This window comes from Lethenteron reissneri, chromosome 50 (assembly GCF_015708825.2).
Source record: "Lethenteron reissneri isolate LAM-NWPU_2019-01 chromosome 50, ASM1570882v1, whole genome shotgun sequence".
NCBI lineage: Eukaryota > Metazoa > Chordata > Hyperoartia > Petromyzontiformes > Petromyzontidae > Lethenteron > Lethenteron reissneri.
In genome coordinates, this window is record NC_083828.1 from 11467815 (window position 1) to 11487623 (window position 19809).

At 55.2% G+C, this 19809-nt stretch overlaps 2 protein-coding genes across 2 annotated transcripts; one reads left to right on the forward strand and one right to left on the reverse strand.

Moving 5' to 3' along the window:
- Positions 1-6222: 6222 nt before the first annotated feature.
- On the reverse strand, positions 6223-14178 carry LOC133355174 (LRP chaperone MESD-like). The gene is made up of 3 exons (XM_061572516.1): positions 13970-14178; positions 7362-7594; positions 6223-6969 (listed from the first exon to the last, which is right to left on the reverse strand). The coding sequence occupies exons 1-3, from the start codon at positions 14144-14146 to the stop codon at positions 6678-6680; spliced, it is 702 nt and encodes a 233-aa protein (XP_061428500.1). The 5' UTR covers positions 14147-14178; the 3' UTR covers positions 6223-6677.
- A 1439-nt stretch (positions 14179-15617) lies between these two features.
- Positions 15618-17814, forward strand: LOC133354990 (talin rod domain-containing protein 1-like). Its single transcript, XM_061572237.1, is given in 3 exon segments — positions 15618-16132; positions 16134-16250; positions 16252-17814. Coding segments are annotated over 3 exon segments (1245 nt in total). The 5' UTR covers positions 15618-15853; the 3' UTR covers positions 17101-17814.
- Positions 17815-19809: the final 1995 nt, after the last annotated feature.

Consider the following 19809-nt stretch of genomic DNA (forward strand, 5'->3'; position numbering starts at 1 on the left):
CCCAGCCCCCTAGCCAACCAAACACCCAGCCCGACCCCTAGCCAACCAAACACCCAGCCCGACCCCTAGCCAACCAAACACCCAGCCTGACCCCTAGCCCACCAAACACCCAGCCCGACCCCTAGCCCACCAAACACCCAGCCCAACCCCTAGCCAACCAAACACCCAGCCCGACCACTAGCCCACAAAACACCCAGCCCGACCCCTAGCCCACCAAACACCCAGCCCGACCCCTAGCCAACCAAACACCCAGCCTGACCCCTAGCCCACCAAACACCCAGCCCTACCCCTCGCCAACCAAACACCCAGCCCGACCCCTAGCCCACCAAACACCCAGCCCGACCCCTAGCCCACCAAACACCCAGCCCGACCCCTAGCCAACCAAACACCCAGCCCGACCCCTAGCCAACCAAACACCCAGCCCGACCCCTAGCCCACAAAACACCCAGCCCGACCCCTAGCCCACCAAACATCCAGCCCTACCCCTAGCCAACCAAACACCCAGCCCGACCCCTAGCCAACCAAACACCCAGCCCGACCCCTAGCCAACCAAACACCCAGCCCGACCCCTAGCCCACCAAACACCCAGCCCGACCCCTAGCCCACCAAACACCCAGCCCGACCCGTAGCCAACCAAACACCCAGCCCGACCCCTAGCCCACAAAACACCCAGCCCGACCCTAGCCCACCAAACACCCAGCCCGACCCCTAGCCAACCAAACACCCAGCCCGACCCCTAGCCCACAAAACACCCAGCCCGACCCCTAGCCAACCAAACAACCAGCCCGACCCCTAGCCCACAAAACACCCAGCCCGACCCCTAGCCCACCAAACACCCAGCCCTACCCCTAGCCCACCAAACACCCAGCCCGACCCCTAGCCCACCAAACACCCAGCCCGACCCCTAGCCAACCAAACACCCAGCCCGACCCCTAGCCAACCAAACACCCAGCCCGACCCCTAGCCAACCAAACACCCAGCCTGACCCCTAGCCAACCAAACACCCAGCCCGACCCCTAGCCCACCAAACACCCAGCCCAACCCTAGCCCACCAAACACCCAGCCCTACCCCTAGCCAACCAAACACCCAGCCCGACCCCTAGCCAACCAAACACCCAGCCCGACCCCTAGCCCACCAAACACCCAGCCCGACCCCTAGCCCACCAAACACCCAGCCCGACCCCTCGCCAACCAAACACCCAGCCCGACCCCTAGCCAACCAAACACCCAGCCCGACCCCTAGCCCACCAAACACCCAGCCCGACCCCTCGCCAACCAAACACCCAGCCCGACCCCTAGCCAACCAAACACCCAGCCCGACCCCTAGCCAACCAAACACCCAGCCCGACCCCTAGCCAACCAAACACTCAGCCCGACCCCTAGCCAACCAAACACCCAGCCCGACCCCTCGCCAACCAAACACCCAGCCCGACCTCTAGCCAACCAAACACCCAGCCCGACCCCTAGCCAACCAAACACCCAGCCCGACCCCTCGCCAACCAAACACCCAGCCCGACCCCTAGCCAACCAAACACCCAGCCCGACCCCTCGCCAACCAAACACCCAGCCCGACCCCTAGCCAACCAAACACCCAGCCCGACCCCTAGCCCACCAAACACCCAGCCCGACCCCTAGCCAACCAAACACCCAGCCCTACCCCTCGCCAACCAAACACCCAGCCCGACCCCTAGCCCACCAAACACCCAGCCCTACCCCTCGCCAACCAAACACTCAGCCCTACCCCTAGCCAACCAAACACACAGCCCGACCCCTAGCCCACCAAACACCCAGCCCTACCCCTCGTCAACCAAACACCCAGCCCTACCCCTAGCCAACCAAACACCCAGCCCGACCCCTAGCCCACCAAACACCCAGCCCTACCCCTCGTCAACCAAACACCCAGCCCTACCCCTAGCCAACCAAACACCCAGCCCTACCCCTAGCCAACCAAACACCCAGCCCTACCCCTCGTCAACCAAACACCCAGCCCTACCCCTAGCCAACCAAACACCCAGCCCTACCCCTCGCCAACCAAACACCCAGCCCTACGATAAGCCAAACACCAGCGCTATTTGATCATATGGCCTTGGCTAGGAGCCAGGTGTCTCTGTGGTGCCGTTCTCAGCTTGAACTGATGCACGTCAACAGAGCACAGCTTCCACATACACGCCATACTCTCGCATCCGCCAAGTCCACGCGTCACTAGTACCACAGCTGATTCATTCCAAATCCAAGGAGTGAATCGGGGTTACGGCACGAGTGAAACCTAGGAGGCATGAGTGAGGAGAAGTCTTTATGACAGGAAGGGACCGGGCCAGATTGCGTGAAGTAACCCCTTGTACACGCACGGACCTTTTGTCAATCCTCTACTGCAATTATTCCTAACCTGTGGCAAGAGGAGGCCAACCAGTGGTTCGCCAGGCCACACGAATTAGGTTGTAGAACTGATGCAGATAATATTTTATTCTCAAACCATAAATGCTGTCTGCAGGGTGAACAGCGAACACTGCTTGACGGTTGGCAGTCGTCTGCTGGCCCAAAATGGTTGAGAACCACTGATCGACTGGCTGAGGGCCTCTGCAGACACCCGGCAGGTCCTGCAGACACACGGCAGGTCCCGCAGACCCCCGGCAGGTCCTGCAGACACACGGCAGTTCCTGCAGGCACACATGGCGATGTGGTGTGTATGGAGGCCGGGACCCGGTGATGCGGTGGGAACCCTAAACCGGTCTCTGCTGAGCTCTCGCGTCGCCGTAAATCGGCTTTAGAAATAAAAAAGCGGCGGCGGCGCTTACGGCTTTCACTGTGCAAGCCGCGTGGTCGATCCTGCTTACGGGAAACGCGATCGCCGGTGGGGGTCACCGCGCCGCCGCCACCGCCACTCAAATTCACAAAGCAGCATCGGCAATGCCAGTCGCCACCATGGCCAAGACTGCCACTAGCAATCAACAAACGCACACCAAACAACAACAGCATCAGCAACAACAGCAGCGACAACAGCACCACGCGAGGATGTGGCGGCTAGGCCTCGTGCTTTGGGGGCAACCGGCGATGACCCCTAGGAGCCCAAGGTCACCAGCCTTGCTGACTAACGTTAATGAACGGAGAGCAAGCAAGAATAGATCAAAACACTCAGTTTAGTTTTGTGAATTTGAGTGAACTCGAGGTGAACGCTTCCCTCTTGGTCACAGGGCACACACTTCTGCTCTCTTCATAATAAAACACACACAATGCGTTCATTAATGGGACCTGTACTTGTTCGGGGGATTATTTAGCAGATAAGATAAGTAGCTCTTAGAGACGGAGGATTAAACGGAGATCGCTCATTAAGCAGCGGCCGGCCCCCTATCTGCTCAGGAGTAGCCATCGATCTTGGTGGTGGCAACCCTGCAGTGACCCCCAGGACCCTGAGTGACCCCCTCGGGGCCCTGACAGCCGCGCGGGTAGACAAGAGACGTAAACCGTGACCGTTACGAGCGGCGGTGATGGGTGACACCCATCCTCCACACCCCTGAATTCACAGTGCGTCCAGGATATTTAACTTAATCGCTTGCCATTTACAACTCATATCATAAACACACATGACAATACATAGTTGCATACCATTATGCAAGACAAAGATCCCCTGTATTGCCGACTGTTGAGGAAAATTCTGTTAGTGAGCACCTATAAAGGCTGGCACGGCACACAGGTGATGGTGGCTCGGTCACCTTTGTCTCCCCAGTGTTGATGTTTATTACACACTCATTTGAGGCTGATGACCGGTTCAGATATTCATTACAAAATGTTTGTCGTGAGCAGAAATCGAGTTCGGGTCATTTGGTTAGAAGTGCAACCTGCGAACCACGACACTAAAGCAACAACAACCGCCATTCGCCACTAAGTGGCGGTGATGTCACCACGACGCTTGTGCCAGGCCATGTGCACCTTGAGGCCACGTGAAGTGTCGAACGCCCGCTGGCAGGAGGTCGCGGGGCAGACCCAGGTGCCACGGGTCGACTGAGATGACCGAGATGACTAGCTGATGCACCACCTGTGCCCCCTACTGTGCCCCCTACTGTGCCAACTTGCTGTGCTTCAGCCACCCGGCGCTTCGCTCGTTGTTACGAGCGTCGCTCCTCCGCCCTCCGTTGTTGCTGGAGGGCGACTGCCTCCAACTGCCCAGTAGCGTCCTTCACGAGCCTCCTCTACAGAGGCCGATCTTGACACCGCTGGTACCAGTCATCGGCAAGTCCACTCAGATCCACGTCCTCCTGTGCCACATCACTCCATCCCTTCTCTAGCCCGTGCCGCGCCCGTTTAGCCCCCTCGATCCGGCCGAATAATAGCTGTTTAGGCATGCGGTGGCTGGGCATGCGGGCTACATGACCCAGCCAACGCAGCAAGGCCTGCCGGAGGAATTCACCGATGGGACTTTGCCCAGATCTTTCAAGGATTTCTGAGCTCCTCGCACAATCCAGCCTGGTTAAACCCAGGATGGATCGTAGTCAGGCCTGCCTAAAGTTTCTAACCGGCGCAGATGCTCCATTAGGGGGGTCCACGTTTCGCAAGCGTAGAGAAGGGAGGGAATGACTGTGGCCGAGAAGACCTGAAGCTTCGTGCGGAGCGACAGACCAAGTAGCTTTCACACAGCGTTACGCAACCGATGAAAAGATATTGCCACTCGACTGATTCTGCTATTAAACTGGAGCCGGTCATAAGCACACTGCCCAGGTATGGGAAACTCTCCACAACTGCCCTATCACCAATTGGGAGTTGTGGGGGTGGAGTGTCCGATGGTAAAAAAATACCCAGGCAGCTGCTTCGTTTTGGTGGGGCTGATGGTAGTGGCACGCTCCAGTCTCAGCAGCAGCGTCTCCAACTCTTCCTCTGAATGAGCAGCTATTACCAAATCATCGGCATACATAACGTGGTTAAGGGAGCCATCCCTTGATCACACCCGGGCATCGATCAGCCTCCCATTATATCTGTACCAAATGTAAATTCCCCCGGTACAGCTATTGAAGGCTTCATAGATGTATCCCTATCGCACCCCAAGGTGTACAGGGAATGGCTCCGACTCCCAGCCACGTAGTTTTACAGCCCAGAGATGTAGGTCTTGTTAGAATTTCCTACACCTCTGCTGTAGCAGACAGAAAATGTGGCATCTGTGCAGGACCGCCCTTTTCTGAAATCGCATTGGGGCTCCACAAGCCTCTCCTCAGCGTGCCTAGCAAGGCGATGTTGAATAATCCTTGCCAGGACCTTTCCCGGCACACTGAGGAGATGCCCCTGTAGTTGTTACAGTCTGTGCGGTCCCCCTACTACTACAGCTCTCCACATAGCACACGCATACACACACTCACCCGTACAAAGCAATATCTACGTAACACATCCAATCTCATATCAACAAATATATACAATTACACACATAATACACAGCAATATTTGTCATACATCAAATACATATCAATATATACCTATCACATAGCAGTACACACCATACAACACACACTCACTCTCACACACTATTACACTGGCATGGTCGCCAAAACAATATATACCAACGGACACTGATCAACACGCACACAATCGCACGTATGTAATCCAGGTTACTCTTGCAGACCTTGGCCTCTTGATCTCTGACCTGGTTAAACTAAATAAAGTTATGCAGCCCATATCCCCATGACACAACACACAGCTCACACAAACACACATTCTTAAAGGCATTCAAACGAACGTAGACCAACATGTACCAATACGCACTGCTACATATCCGCAAATCACCTCACGTAGCATAAACAAAGATCCCCCGGGTAGCCTTCGTGGACTTTTGGGGCAAGTGCCATTTGCAAGCACCAATCAATGCTGAAGGGGCACATGAGGGCCGTGTGGCCAGCAGCAGGTCTATCCACCTTTGACTCTGCAGCGCTCTAGCACACACATCACCAGATACTCATTTGTAGATGAGTCTACCTCGGGGATATTCATCACCGATGCTGGCCGTCGGCGCAAATCAAACTCGGGTCGCTGGGTTCGTAGCGCAGTGCGCTAAACATAACTGTCACCACCGCCATTCACCACTAAACAGCGGTGACGTCACCATGGCGCTTGCGCCAGGCTAGGTGCACTCTGAAGTCATGAGAGTGTTATCAAAGGCTAGCCAACAGAGACACGCATCCCCACACCCACATGCCGCTTGTTTAGCCAGACGCAGAGCAGATACCACGGGGGAAACTGGCGAGCAGTACAAATCAATTTAATTTAAGAGGCAATGCTGTAAACAGGGGCTGTGAACTCCGAAATGCGTTCCGAACGCCGCGAGTCGAATTCTCACGCCAAACCGTGGTCGGCGTGGAGCGCGAAGCAAGCGATACCACCACCAGCCCGAATCAGCGACTCTAACTCTAGGGGACTGCTCGTGTTGGGATGCACGCTCCCCAGCACTCTGGGCTGTCGAAACAAAATCAAACGATTCGCCGAGACGGGCGCGACGGTGCGACGCGCGGCTACACTGCCATCTCCCGTAGATGCTCACTCGCCTAAAAACCTCTGCGGGTCCGGCGCCCAGTGCCATCGCTGGGAGGGGAATAGTGGGGGCAGTTGGGGTGAGAGGGAAGGCCCCTTGCGATCATTCTGGTAGGGAGCGGGGCTGTGGAGGCCGTCACGGTGGCCGTCCCCGGCCACAGGCGTGGATGTCACAGGTCCTCCCGCTTGCTGGGCCGGTTGGTGTCGCGGTTGGCGTCGAGGTTGGCGTCATGGAAAGAGGCTCCGTCGCCCGAGGTCGTCGTTGCCGTCTTCTTGCCAGGCTTGGTCTTGTTTTTACTCTTGCTCTTCACGTCTTTGGAGGGAGCGCCGCGACCCTGGAACACTTGGCCCTCCACCGTGACGTCTGCGCAGCGCTCCTGTGCCACCAGGTAGTCCTTCATCTCCCACGCCAGAGAGCCGTCCTTCAGCATGAAGATGGCACGGTCGGGGCCCACCATGAAGCTGCATGCCACACCACGCCGTGATATTCCATTGCCACGCCACACACCACAGATCAAAGACAAAGATCCCCTCTACAGCCTTTAACATACTTTTGGGACAAGTGCTGTTAGCAAGCACCACTGAAGATCGACAAGACACACAAGGGGATGGGTGGCCAGCACCATGCCCAGGCACCTGTCTCCCAAGTGCTGATGTTTATACACTGCAAAGGGTACTCATTTAAGGCTGAGTCGATCTCGGGGAGGGCCCAGGACCGGTTCAAATATATGCCACTTAAATCGGTCATGGTTAGCACAGTGCGCTGTTGCGCCCAATCACAGCGCATCACACACCGTGTCTACTCGCCCTCCTATTGACCCGGACCCTACCGCCAATCCCACCACCGTGCTCACCGCTGTACATCGTAGTTGGCGTTGAAGAGGCTGCCCTGCCACAGCCCCGTAATCTCCTCGGCTTCCTTCTCGCTGGGGTCGCCCGACACTGTGACGAACACCATGAGCGTGCGGCCCTTCTTAGTGGCCTTGAGCATCTCGGCCGGGTTGCTGGGGTCGAGCTTGGAGAGGTCGATGGGCGGGCCCTGGCGCAGGTGCTCAGGCTTGTCGCCCTCCTCGATGTCGTCGTCTCGCTGTGCTCAGTCGCACCGACCGTAGCAACGATCGCATACAAACATCCCCCGTGCAGCCTTAACACAGCGTTGGGGAGCAAGCACATATTAAACCAACCTGGTTTTTATATTTTACCAGGTTAAGGGCCACTGAGCTATTCGCTTATTTTTTCAGAATGGACTTGGCTATGACAAATAATAGCTCAACAAAGTGGCAACCAAATACTCTAAACGCACGTTTCTATACATGGAGGGAAACCCCGGAGAATGTCCACGCGATCACGGGGAAACTCTAAATATACAACAGGCGTCAGGGTCAGGATCGAACTCACGACCTGCTGTATACCAGGCGAGATGTTAACATCTTGCCACCGCGCACGGCGCATGAAGGCTGGCATAGCACGAGCGGGGATGGATGGTCAATACCACGCCTGGCATCCTTTGTCTCCCCAGTGCAGATATTTTACACTTAGCGGCAGGCACTTATTTTTAAGACTGAGTCGACCTTAGGGAGGCCCAGGACCGGTTCAACTATTCGCAACTGATATTGTAGTGCAGCGAGTTTTCCACTGCACCACTGGTCCCCTCACACACGACACTACTGTACAGGACAACGCGTATTCAGAGTCTCCATGCGACCGTACATCTCAAGACGCTGCGCTCTGTCGACATGATCTTTACACAGTGGGCACGTTCGTTATGAGGGCCAGTCAATCATAGGTCTCTATGCCAGTCTATAGGGCTCTGTCAGTCTCCACACGTCTATGGTGAAACTGGTTCTCTATGGGTACACGAGTACAGTACTCTATGGGTACACTGGTTCTCTATGGGTACACGAGTACAGTACTCTATGGGTACACTGGTTCTCTATGGGTATACTGGTACAGTACTCTATGGGTACACTGGTTCTCTATGGGTACACTGGTACAGTATTATATGGGTACACTGGTTCTCTATGGGTACACTGGTACAGTATTCTATGGGTACACTGGTTCTCTATGGATACACGAGTACAGTACTCTGTGGGTACACTGGTTCTCTATGGGTACACTGGCACAGTATTCTATGGGTACACTGGTTCTCTATGGGTATACTGATACAGTACTCTATGGGTACACTGGTTCTCTATGGGTACACTGGTACAGTATTCTATGGGTACACTGGTTCTCTATGGGTACAAAAGTACAGTACTCTATGGGTACACTGGTTCTCTATGGGTACACGAGTACAGTTCTCTATTGGTACACTGGTTCTCTATGGGTACACGAGTACAGTACTCTGTGGGTACACTGGTTCTCTATGGGTACACGAGTACAGTACTCTGTGGGTACACTGGTTCTCTATGGGTACACGAGTACAGTACTCTATGGGTACACTGGTTCTCTATGGGTACACTGGTACAGTATTCTATGGGTACACTGGTTCTCTATGGGGTACACTAGTACAGTACTGTATGGGTACACTGGTTCTCTATGGGTACACGAGTACAGTTCTCTATGGGTACACTGGTTCTCTATAGGTACACTGGTACAGTACTCTATGGGTACACTGGTTCTCTGTGGGTACATTATTACAGTTCTCTATGGGTACACTGGTTCTCTATGGGCACACGAGTACAGTTCTCTATGGGTACACTGGTTCTCTGAGTATACTGGTATAGTACTCTATTGGTACACTGGTACTCTATGGGTACACTGGTTCTCTATGGGACACGAGTACAGTACTCTGTGGGTACACTGGTTCAAAATGGGTACACGAGTACAGTACTCTGTGGGTACACTGGTTCTCTATGGGTACACGAGTACAGTACTCTGTGGGTAAACTGGTTCAAAATGGGTACACGAGTACAGTACTCTATGGGTACACTGGTTCAAAATGGGTACACTAGTACAATACTCTATGGGTACACTGGTTCTCTATGGGTACACTAGTACAGTACTCTATGGGTACACTGGTTCTCTATGGGTACACTAGTACAATACTTTATGGGTACACGAGTACAGTACTCTATGGGTACACTGGTTCTCTATGGGTACACTAGTACAGTTCTCTATGGGTACACTGGTTCTCTATTGGTACAAAAGTACAGTAATCTATGGGTACACTGGTTCTCTATGGGTACACGAGTACAGTTCTCTATGGGTACACTGGTTCTCTATGGGTACACTGGTTATCTATGGGTACACTGGTACTCTATGGGTACACTGGTACAGTATTCTATGGGTACACTGGTTCTCTATGGATACACTAGTACAGTACTCTATGGGTACACTGGTTCTCTATGGGTACATGAGTAGTTCTCTATGCGTACACTGGTTCTCTATGGGTATACTGGTACAGTACTCTATGGGTACACTGGTTCTCTATGGGTACACTGGTACAGTATTCTATGGGTACACTGGTTCCATATGGGTATACTGGTACAGTACTCTATGGGTACACTGGTTCTCTATGGGTACACAAGTACAGTTCTCTATGGGTACACTGGTTCTCTATGGGTACACTGGTACAGTATTCTATGGGTACACTGGTTCTCTATGGATACACTAGTACAGTACTCTATGGGTACACTGGTTCTCTATGGGTACATGAGTAGTTCTCTATGCGTACACTGGTTCTCTATGGGTATACTGGTACAGTACTCTATGGGTACACTGGTTCTCTATGGGTACACAAGTACAGTTCTCTATGGGTACACTGGTTCTCTATGGGTACACTGGTACAGTATTCTATGGGTACACTGGTTCTCTATGGGCACACGAGTACAGTACTCTGTGGGTAAACTGGTTCTCTATGGGTACACTGGTACATTATTCTATGGGTACACTGGTTCTCTATGGATACACGAGTACAGTACTCTGTAGGTACACTGGTTCTCTATGGGTACACTGGCACAGTATTATATGGGTACACTGGTTCTCTATGGGTATACTGGTACAGTACTCTATGGGTACACTGGTTCTCTATGGGTACACAAGTACAGTTCTCTATGGGTACACTGGTTCTCTATGGGTACACTGGTTATCGATGGGTTACACTGGTACTCTATGGGTACACTGGTACAGTATTCTATGGGTACACTGGTTCTCTATGGATACACTAGTACAGTACTCTATGGGTACACTGGTTCTCTATGGGTACATGAGTAGTTCTCTATGGGTACACTGGTTCTCTATGGGTATACTGGTACAGTACTCTATGGGTACACTGGTTCTCTATGGGTATACTGGTACAGTACTCTATGGGTACACTGGTTCTCTATGGGTACACAAGTACAGTACTCTATGGGTACACTGGTTCAAAATGGGTACACTAGTACAATACTTTATGGGTACACTGGTTCTCTATGGGTACACTAGTACAGTACTCTATGGGTACACTGGTTCTCTATGGGTACAAAAGTACAGTAATCTATGGGTACACTGGTTCTCTATGGGTACACGAGTACAGTTCTCTATGGGTACACTGGTTCTCTATGGGTACAAAAGTACAGTAATCTATGGGTACACTGGTTCTCTATGGGTACACGAGTACAGTTCTCTATGGGTACACTGGTTCTCTATGGGTACACTGGTTATCTATGGGTACACTGGTACTCTATGGGTACACTGGTACAGTATTCTATGGGTACACTGGTTCTCTATGGATACACTAGTATAGTACTCTATGGGTACACTGGTTCTCTATGGGTACATGAGTAGTTCTCTATGGGTACACTGGTTCTCTATGGGTATACTGGTACAGTACTCTATGGGTACACTGGTTCTCTATGGGTATACTGGTACAGTACTCTATGGGTACACTGGTTCTCTATGGGTACACAAGTACAGTTCTCTATGGGTACACTGGTTCTCTATGGGTACACTGGTACAGTATTCTATGGGTACACTGGTTCTCTATGGGCACACGAGTACAGTACTCTGTGGGTACACTGGTTCTCTATGGGTACACTGGTACAGTATTCTATGGGTACACTGGTTCTCTATGGATACACGAGTACAGTACTCTGTGGGTACACTGTTTCTCTATGGGTACACTGGCACAGTATTCTATGGGTACACTGGTTCTCTATGGGTATACTGGTACAGTACTCTATGGGTACACTGGTTCTCTATGTTTCGATTTAAAGCTTTTGTGACTGCAGGGATTCATCTTCTTGGTTCTTTCGGTAAAGTCACGTAGAAGGGAAGTAATAAAATAATAAAAATAAAACATAATAAAATCAAATAATTCTCACGACGTTTCGGCTACAACGCAAGCAGCCGTCTTCAGGTGAAGAATGAGACACTGCCAAGCTAGGAGCTTATATATAAGCTGAGTTGGAGGTGGAAGAAGAAGAGAGCCTTAACAAAAGAATGTGCATATCAAGAGGAATTTAGCATATTCATGAGAAACGCGTAGGAGGTGGGCGGGGGGGTTTCAAAGTCATATTATGCCCATGCATTATGCAGGATCAGCAGCACCAAAGGGAGGGGGGGTAGCATTAACAAAGGGAGGGCATGTTAATAATATGTAGAAGCAATGAAACATGTGAAGAAACATGTGAAGAACTCCCTCATCAAGACTCTATACCATAGAGCCCAATGCATCTCCGACCAGGAACACATTGCCAGTGAACTCAAACACGTACGCCAAGCTCTTAAGGCTAATGGTTACTCCGACTACACAATCCGCAAGGCCATCACTCCAACCGTCAAGAAGGATCCTGCTGAGGAGCCTTTCAAAACCATCACCTTACCCTACATTGCTGGGGTCACAAAAAAGATCTCCAAAAGCCTGATTAAACACAAGATTCAGGTACGATTCAACACAGTACATAAATCCGTGATCTGGTTCCGTCTGTAAAAGACGTGGTTCCATACATACAGTACCCTGGCGTCTACAAACTAAGTTGCCTCTGTGGTAGCAGTTACATTGGAGAAACCAAACGACATGTCTCGGACCGCATCCGTGAACATAAAGCTGACCTGAAACACGGTAGGACAAACACCTCAGCCGTGGCAGATCACTGTTACAATTCAGTGGGTTCACATGACATTGACTTCTCCAAGACAGAGGTTCTCTGCAAGCCATCTGGCTACCATGAGAGATTCGTTCATGAGGCGATCCACATATACAAACACAGAGACAATTTCAACCGAGAAGATGGATTCTGGCTCAGCAATCATTGGAAGGACGTAATAAACCACTTCGGATCTTAACTGATTGGTGACTTTCAGACCGCAGTCCACTCACTGGCATTAACTGTGTATCTTGTGTTCTCCACAGGGAATGCATCATTTGCTCCGCTGCGGATCTCCTGCCACCGTTTTCCCATTCACATGTTTCATTGCTTCTACATATTATTAACATGCCCTCCCTTTGTTAATGCTACCCCCCCCCCCTTTGGTGCTGCTGATCCTGCATAATGCATGGGCATAATATGACTTTGAAACCCCCCCGCCCACCTCCTACGCATTTTCCATGAATATGCTAAATTCCTCTTGATATGCACATTCTTTTGTTAAGGCTCTCTTCTTCTTCCACCTCCAACTCAGCTTATATATAAGCTCCTAGCTTGGCAGTGTCTCATTCTTCACCTGAAGACGGCTGCTTGCGTTGTAGCCGAAACGTCGTGAGAATTATTTGATTTTATTATGTTTATTTTATTATTTTATTACTTCCCTTCTACGTGACTTTACCGAAAGAACCAAGAAGATGGTTCTCTATGGGTACACAAGTACAGTTCTCTATGGGTACACTGGTTCTCTATGGGTACACTGGTACAGTATTCTATGGGAACACTGGTTCTCTATGGGTACACGAGTACAGTACTCTATGGGTACACTGGTTCTCTATGGGTACACTGGTACAGTATCTATGGGTACACGAGTACAGTACTCTGTGGGTACACTGGTTCTCTATGGGTACACTGGCACAGTATTCTATGGGTACACTGGTTCTCTATGGGTATACTGATACAGTACTCTATGGGTACACTGGTTCTCTATGGGTACACTGGTACAGTATTCTATGGGTACACTGGTTCTCTATGGGTATACTGGTACAGTACTCTATGGGTACACTGGTTCTCTATGGGTACACAAGTACAGTTCCTCTATGGGTACACTGGTTCTCTATGGGTACACTGGTACAGTATTCTATGGGTACACTGGTTCTCTATGGGTACACGAGTACAGTATTCTATGGGTACACTGGTTCTCTATGGGTACACTGGCACAGTATTCTATGGGTACACTGGTTCTCTATGGGTACACGAGCACAGTACTCTATGGGTACACTGGTTCTCTATGGCATAGTGATACTCTATGTGAGATGACGCCGGTATCGTATCGAGGTCCCTGAAGCTGACGCTGCTCACTGCGCGGCGTTTGCTGCGAGCGAGGTGGCCGCTACCTCCCACTGCTCCAGCAGGCGCGCCATGTCGGCATCGTTGAAGTCGCGGATGTCCTTCTTCTTCGCCGCCGCCGCCTTCTTGTCGCTGCCCGAGTCCTTCTCGGCCGCCCCGTCGGGGCAGAGCGCCGCGACCACGACAAGCAACAGCAGTAGCGACCTGCACAGCGCGACTGCCATGACGACTCCAGAGAGACGGTGGTGGGGGGCGCGCACGTGACCCGTAGAGTGGGGGGCCGGGAGTCGTCACCTCGAGGGCGGCCATGTTGGATGTGGAGAATGCCGAGTGCATTTGTGACGGCCATCTTGGGCGGGGAGACGGCACGTTCAAGACCGTGTCAGCACGCGCGGCTTTATCCCGTATTCTTGTGCAGGGAAATTGAGTTTGCAGGTCCGTACGTACGGAATACTATACAGTCGTTTCAATGCGGGATAATTTTTTGGTCAATTCGTTTGTGTTTCTCCCTTGTGATGGGACTTTGTAGGATGAACGTTGAGATGTATACGGGGTACCCGGGTGACCAATAAGATCTGAATTGGTCCGTCATAAGGTAGGCACTGTGATAAGCGGGAAGCCTTACACGCGCGCAGGCGTAGCCCCCCCCCCCACGCGTAACGCAGGCGAACCAATCAAAGCGCGGCGCGGAATGTGTTTTTTATTCCCCCCCCTCCGCTTCCCCCCTACCAACATGGCCAGCCAAGGCCGACGGGGCGGCCCCACATTCGCCAATGGACGGGCAAGAGAGGCGGCGCACGTGACGCGTCGCGGTGGCCAATCAATGGGCGCCCGTGGATCCAGGACGCGAGGCGGAATCTGAAGTCGCCGGGCAGCGAGGAGGGAAGGGGCGAGGGGGAGGGGGGGAGGGGGAGGGGGCGGGGTCGGTGGAAAGGGGGGAGGAGCGGCTACTTCCCCCTCCCCCCCCAGGGCTCCGACTCCTCCCTCAGAGCAGCCTGGGCAGTCGCAGGGCGCGGCGGGGGGAGTCGTTGTCCCGCCGACTCCCCGCCGTCCTCTCGAGGCAGCTCCCTGCCTGAGTCCCCCCCCCCCCTCTGTTCATCCTCCCACGCTGAGCTTTCTTCCTTCCCTGTCCGAGCGCTCTCCTCTTCCCTCCACGTTCCCTGTCCAACTTAACCCCCGCCCCAGTCTCTCTCCGTCTCCCATCCGCCCGTCCACTCTCCCGCCCACGTCCCTCTAACCCCCCCACCATTATCTTAGCTGCAGGGAAAAGCCCCGAGCAGGAAGCCGAGGCGTGTGTCGCGGCGTTTCCCGTGGCCCGCACCCCTCCTCGGGCCCGGGGACCCAGGGACCCCGGACCCCGGGGCCACACCCTGCCGCCTTCCGGCCATGGGAGTCCGGCCCGGCGCCTCACGGCCCGGAGGCGCACGCTTCCTCCTCACCAGCCCCGCACTGTCCCGGCCGCCCTCGCTTGGCCGTTCACTGCTGCCGAGCAGGACTTGAGAGAGCGAGGCAGGGAGAGGGGGGGGGCAGCAGGGAGCGAGCGAGGCAGGGAGAGAGAGAGGCCGCTCGGCCCCGTCGGCCTCGCCCAGCCGCGCAGCCGGGACGCGGCCACCGCCCGTCCCCAAATAAACCAGAGCAGGGACGGGAGACTCGTCGCGACCAGGAGGAGGAGGAGGAGGCCAGCAGCGGGTCCCCCGCACACACCCGGCGAGGCGAAGAGGGCCGGGCCGTCCCTGCCGTCCCCGCTCGCTTGATGCGCCCCCGGCCCGGGGTCGAGCCGAGCCGCGCCTCCCGGGCGACCCAGCGCCGCCGCCGTCTCCTCGTCCTCCTCGGCCACCCCAGAACGACGCCGCCGCCGCTTTATGGAAGGATGATGGAGCCGGCGCGGAGGCGGCGAGCGGGGCGCGGCGAGCAAGGCGAGAGAGGCCGGCATGGCTAGCGCCGGCGGAGGGCCAGGGCAGACGTGCGGTAGCGGAGGTTGCGGTCCGAGGCGCGTCGGCGAAGCTGCCGCTGCTGCCGCTGCTGCTGCTGCCGGCGGCGGCGGTGCCCGCGGCGGGGCCGCGACCCCCGGCGCGGAGCTGCGCAGGCTGGCGGCGGCGAGCGAGGCGAGTCGGGCTCGCATGCAGCTGGCGGCCGAGCTGCTGCTGCTGTCCGGCGAGGCGCGGCCCGTGTCGTGGTCGGGGGCCGCCGCCTCGGCCGTGGCCTTCGGCCGACTCGTCCTTCGCCAAGTGTCGGGACGCGGTGATCGCCCGCAGCAAGGGCCTCCTCATCGCCGCCCTGGACGCGCAGACCCAGGCGGGCGCGGGGCGGCCGGGCGAGGCGGCCGAGGAGCGCGGCCCGTCTCGGGGAACTGGTGGTGGCGCTCACCGAGTGCGCGGCCGAGGCTGCCTACCGGGCCGGGCTGGCGGCCCCGGGCTCCAGTCCCGCGCGGCCGGGCCTGGCGGACGCGTACCGCGTTGCCCGCTCCCAACACGAGGTGGAGGCGGCGTGCGCCCGGCTCCGACACGGACCCCTGGAGGACCTCACCCCGCAGGTTCTGCTCGACATCTCGGCCGGCGTCTCCCGGCACCTGCGCCTGCTTACGGACGCGTGCGGCGCCGAGGAGACGGGGCCCGAGGGTGACCCCGCCGCGGACCCGCCACCGGATCCCTTCGCGCGGGAGCAGTTCAAGCTCGGCGTGCGCAGCGCGGGCGCCTGTGCCTCGGCGCTGCTGGCAGGGATCCGAGCCCTCAAGGCGGCCCCCGGCGAAGCCACGCGGGCCCGGGCGCTGCTGTTCGCGGCGCCGCTCGTCCACGCCGTGCGCGCCCTCGCGGGGCTGGCGAGCGAGCCGCGCTGCCGAGGCCGCGCCGCGACGCTGGGGCCCGAGGGCCGCGCCGCGCACACGGCTATCGCGGGCGGGGCCATGAGCGTGGTGTCGGCGTGCGTGCTGGTGGTCGAGTGTCTCGGGGACAACGCGCAGCTGCAGATGCAGCAGCTGCAGCAGCAGCAGCAGCAGCAGAGGCGTCACGGCCAAGCGGGGCCTGCGGACGCGCGCAGGGTGGCCGCCGCGCTCGGGGAGAGGCTGCGGCAGGCCGTGCGCGCCGCCTCGGACGGATGCGAGATGCTGTCCCACGCCCTGAGGGAGCGCGCCTCTCCACGAGCCATCGCCCCGGCCATGCAGTCCCTGGCGCTCAGCTGATAAGCAGCCCCCCCCGCACCGCGCGAGACTCTCACCTGCGTGCTTAAGCGCTCATCAGCCGATACCTCCACGCACACCATCATACATCCTCAGCCATCCACTCGCTACCACACTGCATCCTAACCTATTCGCCAGCCTACATTCTCAACAGGTTACCATCCTCACTCTCCCTCTCAACAGCTTTCTCAACGGCTCATACGTAACACAACTCGCCAACATATATCTTCACTCGCCCACTCACCCATCTTATATCCTAAGCCACTCAACAGCCAGTATCACCACCAGCCACTACCATCAACCTTGCATCCTCACCCACTCATCACCCCAAACCTCGCGATCACCGAACAGATCTGTGAAATTTGTGAACCTGGGAACAAACCTCTACCCCAAGCTCAGGGGTAACGGCGTCTCCCGCTCCGGGAGTTTCCGGCACTCAGTCCTGCCGGGTAATGCTGCTGCTGATGGTGGTGGTGACGGTAATAATGATGATGCGCTGTGTTTTTGAGACGACTGTTGGAAGGTGTCGGTGCGTGCACACGTTGTGAGGTTATGAATGCTCCGTGTTGAATTTAAATGCCCGCGTCGCTGTGAAGCAGAAATTGCGATCTCGGGTCGAGGAAATTCCTGATTGTGACTGTAACCGCGTTAACGTATGGAACCCAGCCCTATCTTAGCCTTAATACCAGCACCAAACTAACCCTATCCCAGCCTTAATATAATACCAAACTGACCCTAACCCAGCCTTAACCCTAACCCAGCTCTCGCCCTAAATCAGCCCTAGCCCAGCCTTAATACAGCGCCATACTAAACCCTAACCCTGCCTAAACCCTAGCCCAGCTATAACCCAGCCTGCTGAATATGCATCTAACCCAGCTATACCTGGTCCTAACCCGGACCTATCTCTAACCAGATCCCCTCCGATGACCCTGGCCAAAGGCCCAATTCCAAGACAAATCCTTACCCTTGTTCCCATTTTAGCTGAAGCCCTATACCTAACGTCACACAAACATCCTGAGTGGACGGACTTGGAGCAACCAGTCACTAACCACAGTGCTTTCCCAAGCCCCAACACAGTCATAACCCCTTAATACTGATCCCAACCCAAACCCTACCTCAGGGCATCTTAACCTCCAGTCCTTCGGACCAACCAAATCAATGCACCCCACAAAAAAATTTAATAATTACATGCTGCATGCCCCCGATGGTTGCTAAAGATGTCGCATGAGCAATTATCAGGCGCACGCAGTTGTGTTAATGATGTGTCTGGACGGGATATTGGTGAACGTTTAAAGGCAGAGCCTGGTAGGGGGCCTTTAGAGCTTGGGGAACTTCCGGATCCACGTCAGTGCCTTAACTTGGACCCCAAAGGTTAGGCCTCTAGTGGCTGCATTAACTCTTGAGGTGGTGGTGGGGAGATTAGTGGGCTGAATTGGCGAGCATCGATTCATTGACTCCAGCACCGCAACTGACCCTCGCGCCAGTGATTCACACGTAGAATCAAGCTCGCACTTAGACGCGATTACCCAATCCGATTCGTGCCGTGCGATGAGAGGAGCACAGATTAGCATGGGAAAACAGGCGAGCCACCGAGCATATGCATCATTCATGCCACATCCTGAGGCTGGGAATCGATACGGCGTCTAATGTCAGTGGCAAAGTGATACATGAAGCGATGCACTGACCTGCGTGGTGAAGTATAGTCCTATAAACCTCAACGGCATGACGTTCATTGACGGGCTGTCGTTTTTGAAAAATTTACCTTGTTTTGCAAGTGAAGCGAAGGAGACTTTACTCACGAGACAACGATTCAAACAAGACCAATCTACATCGGCTCAGGTGGGATCAAGCCCTTGAGTCGTGGCGGCTGAGTGAATCACTGGAGTTGTGAATCCTTGCTCGCTCGGCACGATGCGGTGGTGGGGACTGGCCCGGGCGTTGTGTGCCCCCCCCCCCCCATTCGGTTTGAGTGCCGCTGCCACATGCGAGTGATTGTGTCCCCCCCCCATCCCCACTTGATCAACTCTGAGACTTACAAACTCCCCTACGGGGTAATGGCCGAACCTTACAGGTTCGTTTTTCGGATCAAGTGAGAAGTGCAAGGACCCTGGATCACAAAATTCTGCCCTCCGCTCCTTGTACTGCAAACACCAATGGGTGGGGTCACTGGGAGGAGTGGGGGGCATGTCCAGTGCTCCATTGCGGAATGTGAACCTTGCCTTTGGTACCCCCCTCCCCCCCCCCCACAAAGGCCAAGGCAACTTTGCCAGGCCTTCCTCCGCCTCCTCTGGTCATCTGACCTTGCTGTTCCCGTCCCTCCCCGGTCTGCTTCGTGGGTTCCTCCTAATGGATAGCAGTGCCGCCCCCCCCCCCCAGCTGTGGCTAGCGAGGTTCAAGGTCACGCCCTTGGCGCTACCCCTCCTCGCCATCGCTTCTGCCATGTCCCACAGCAGAGGTACACTCGACGTGGAGGCCCCCATTGTCATCCCTCGAATGGGTTATACGTTGAGGCTGGGATTAGGGGTTCTCCCCACACACCCCCCCTTATTAGACGTTGCCCCTTTCTCCTTATGACCCCCCCCCCCCTTTACTGGGTCCTCGAGTCAGAACTTGGTCTGCACTGACCCGTCCCATCCGGCCTGGGCCCCCTCTGTGGCCCCTCTGACCCCCAGAATGCCCTTCGTGGGGCATTCTGGGGGTCCGCCGTCATTT

Coding starts and splice junctions, on each gene's coding strand:
- LOC133355174 (XM_061572516.1), bottom strand. CDS start 14,146: ATGGCAGTCGCGCTGTGCAGGTCGCTACTGCTGTTGCTTGTCGTGGTC. Junction 7,595..13,969: donor GCCTGCTGGAGCAGTGGGAG/GTAGCGGCCACC, acceptor GACTGAGCACAG/CGAGACGACGACATCGAGGA. Junction 6,970..7,361: donor GCCAACTACGATGTACAGCG/GTGAGCACGGTG, acceptor TGTGGCATGCAG/CTTCATGGTGGGCCCCGACC.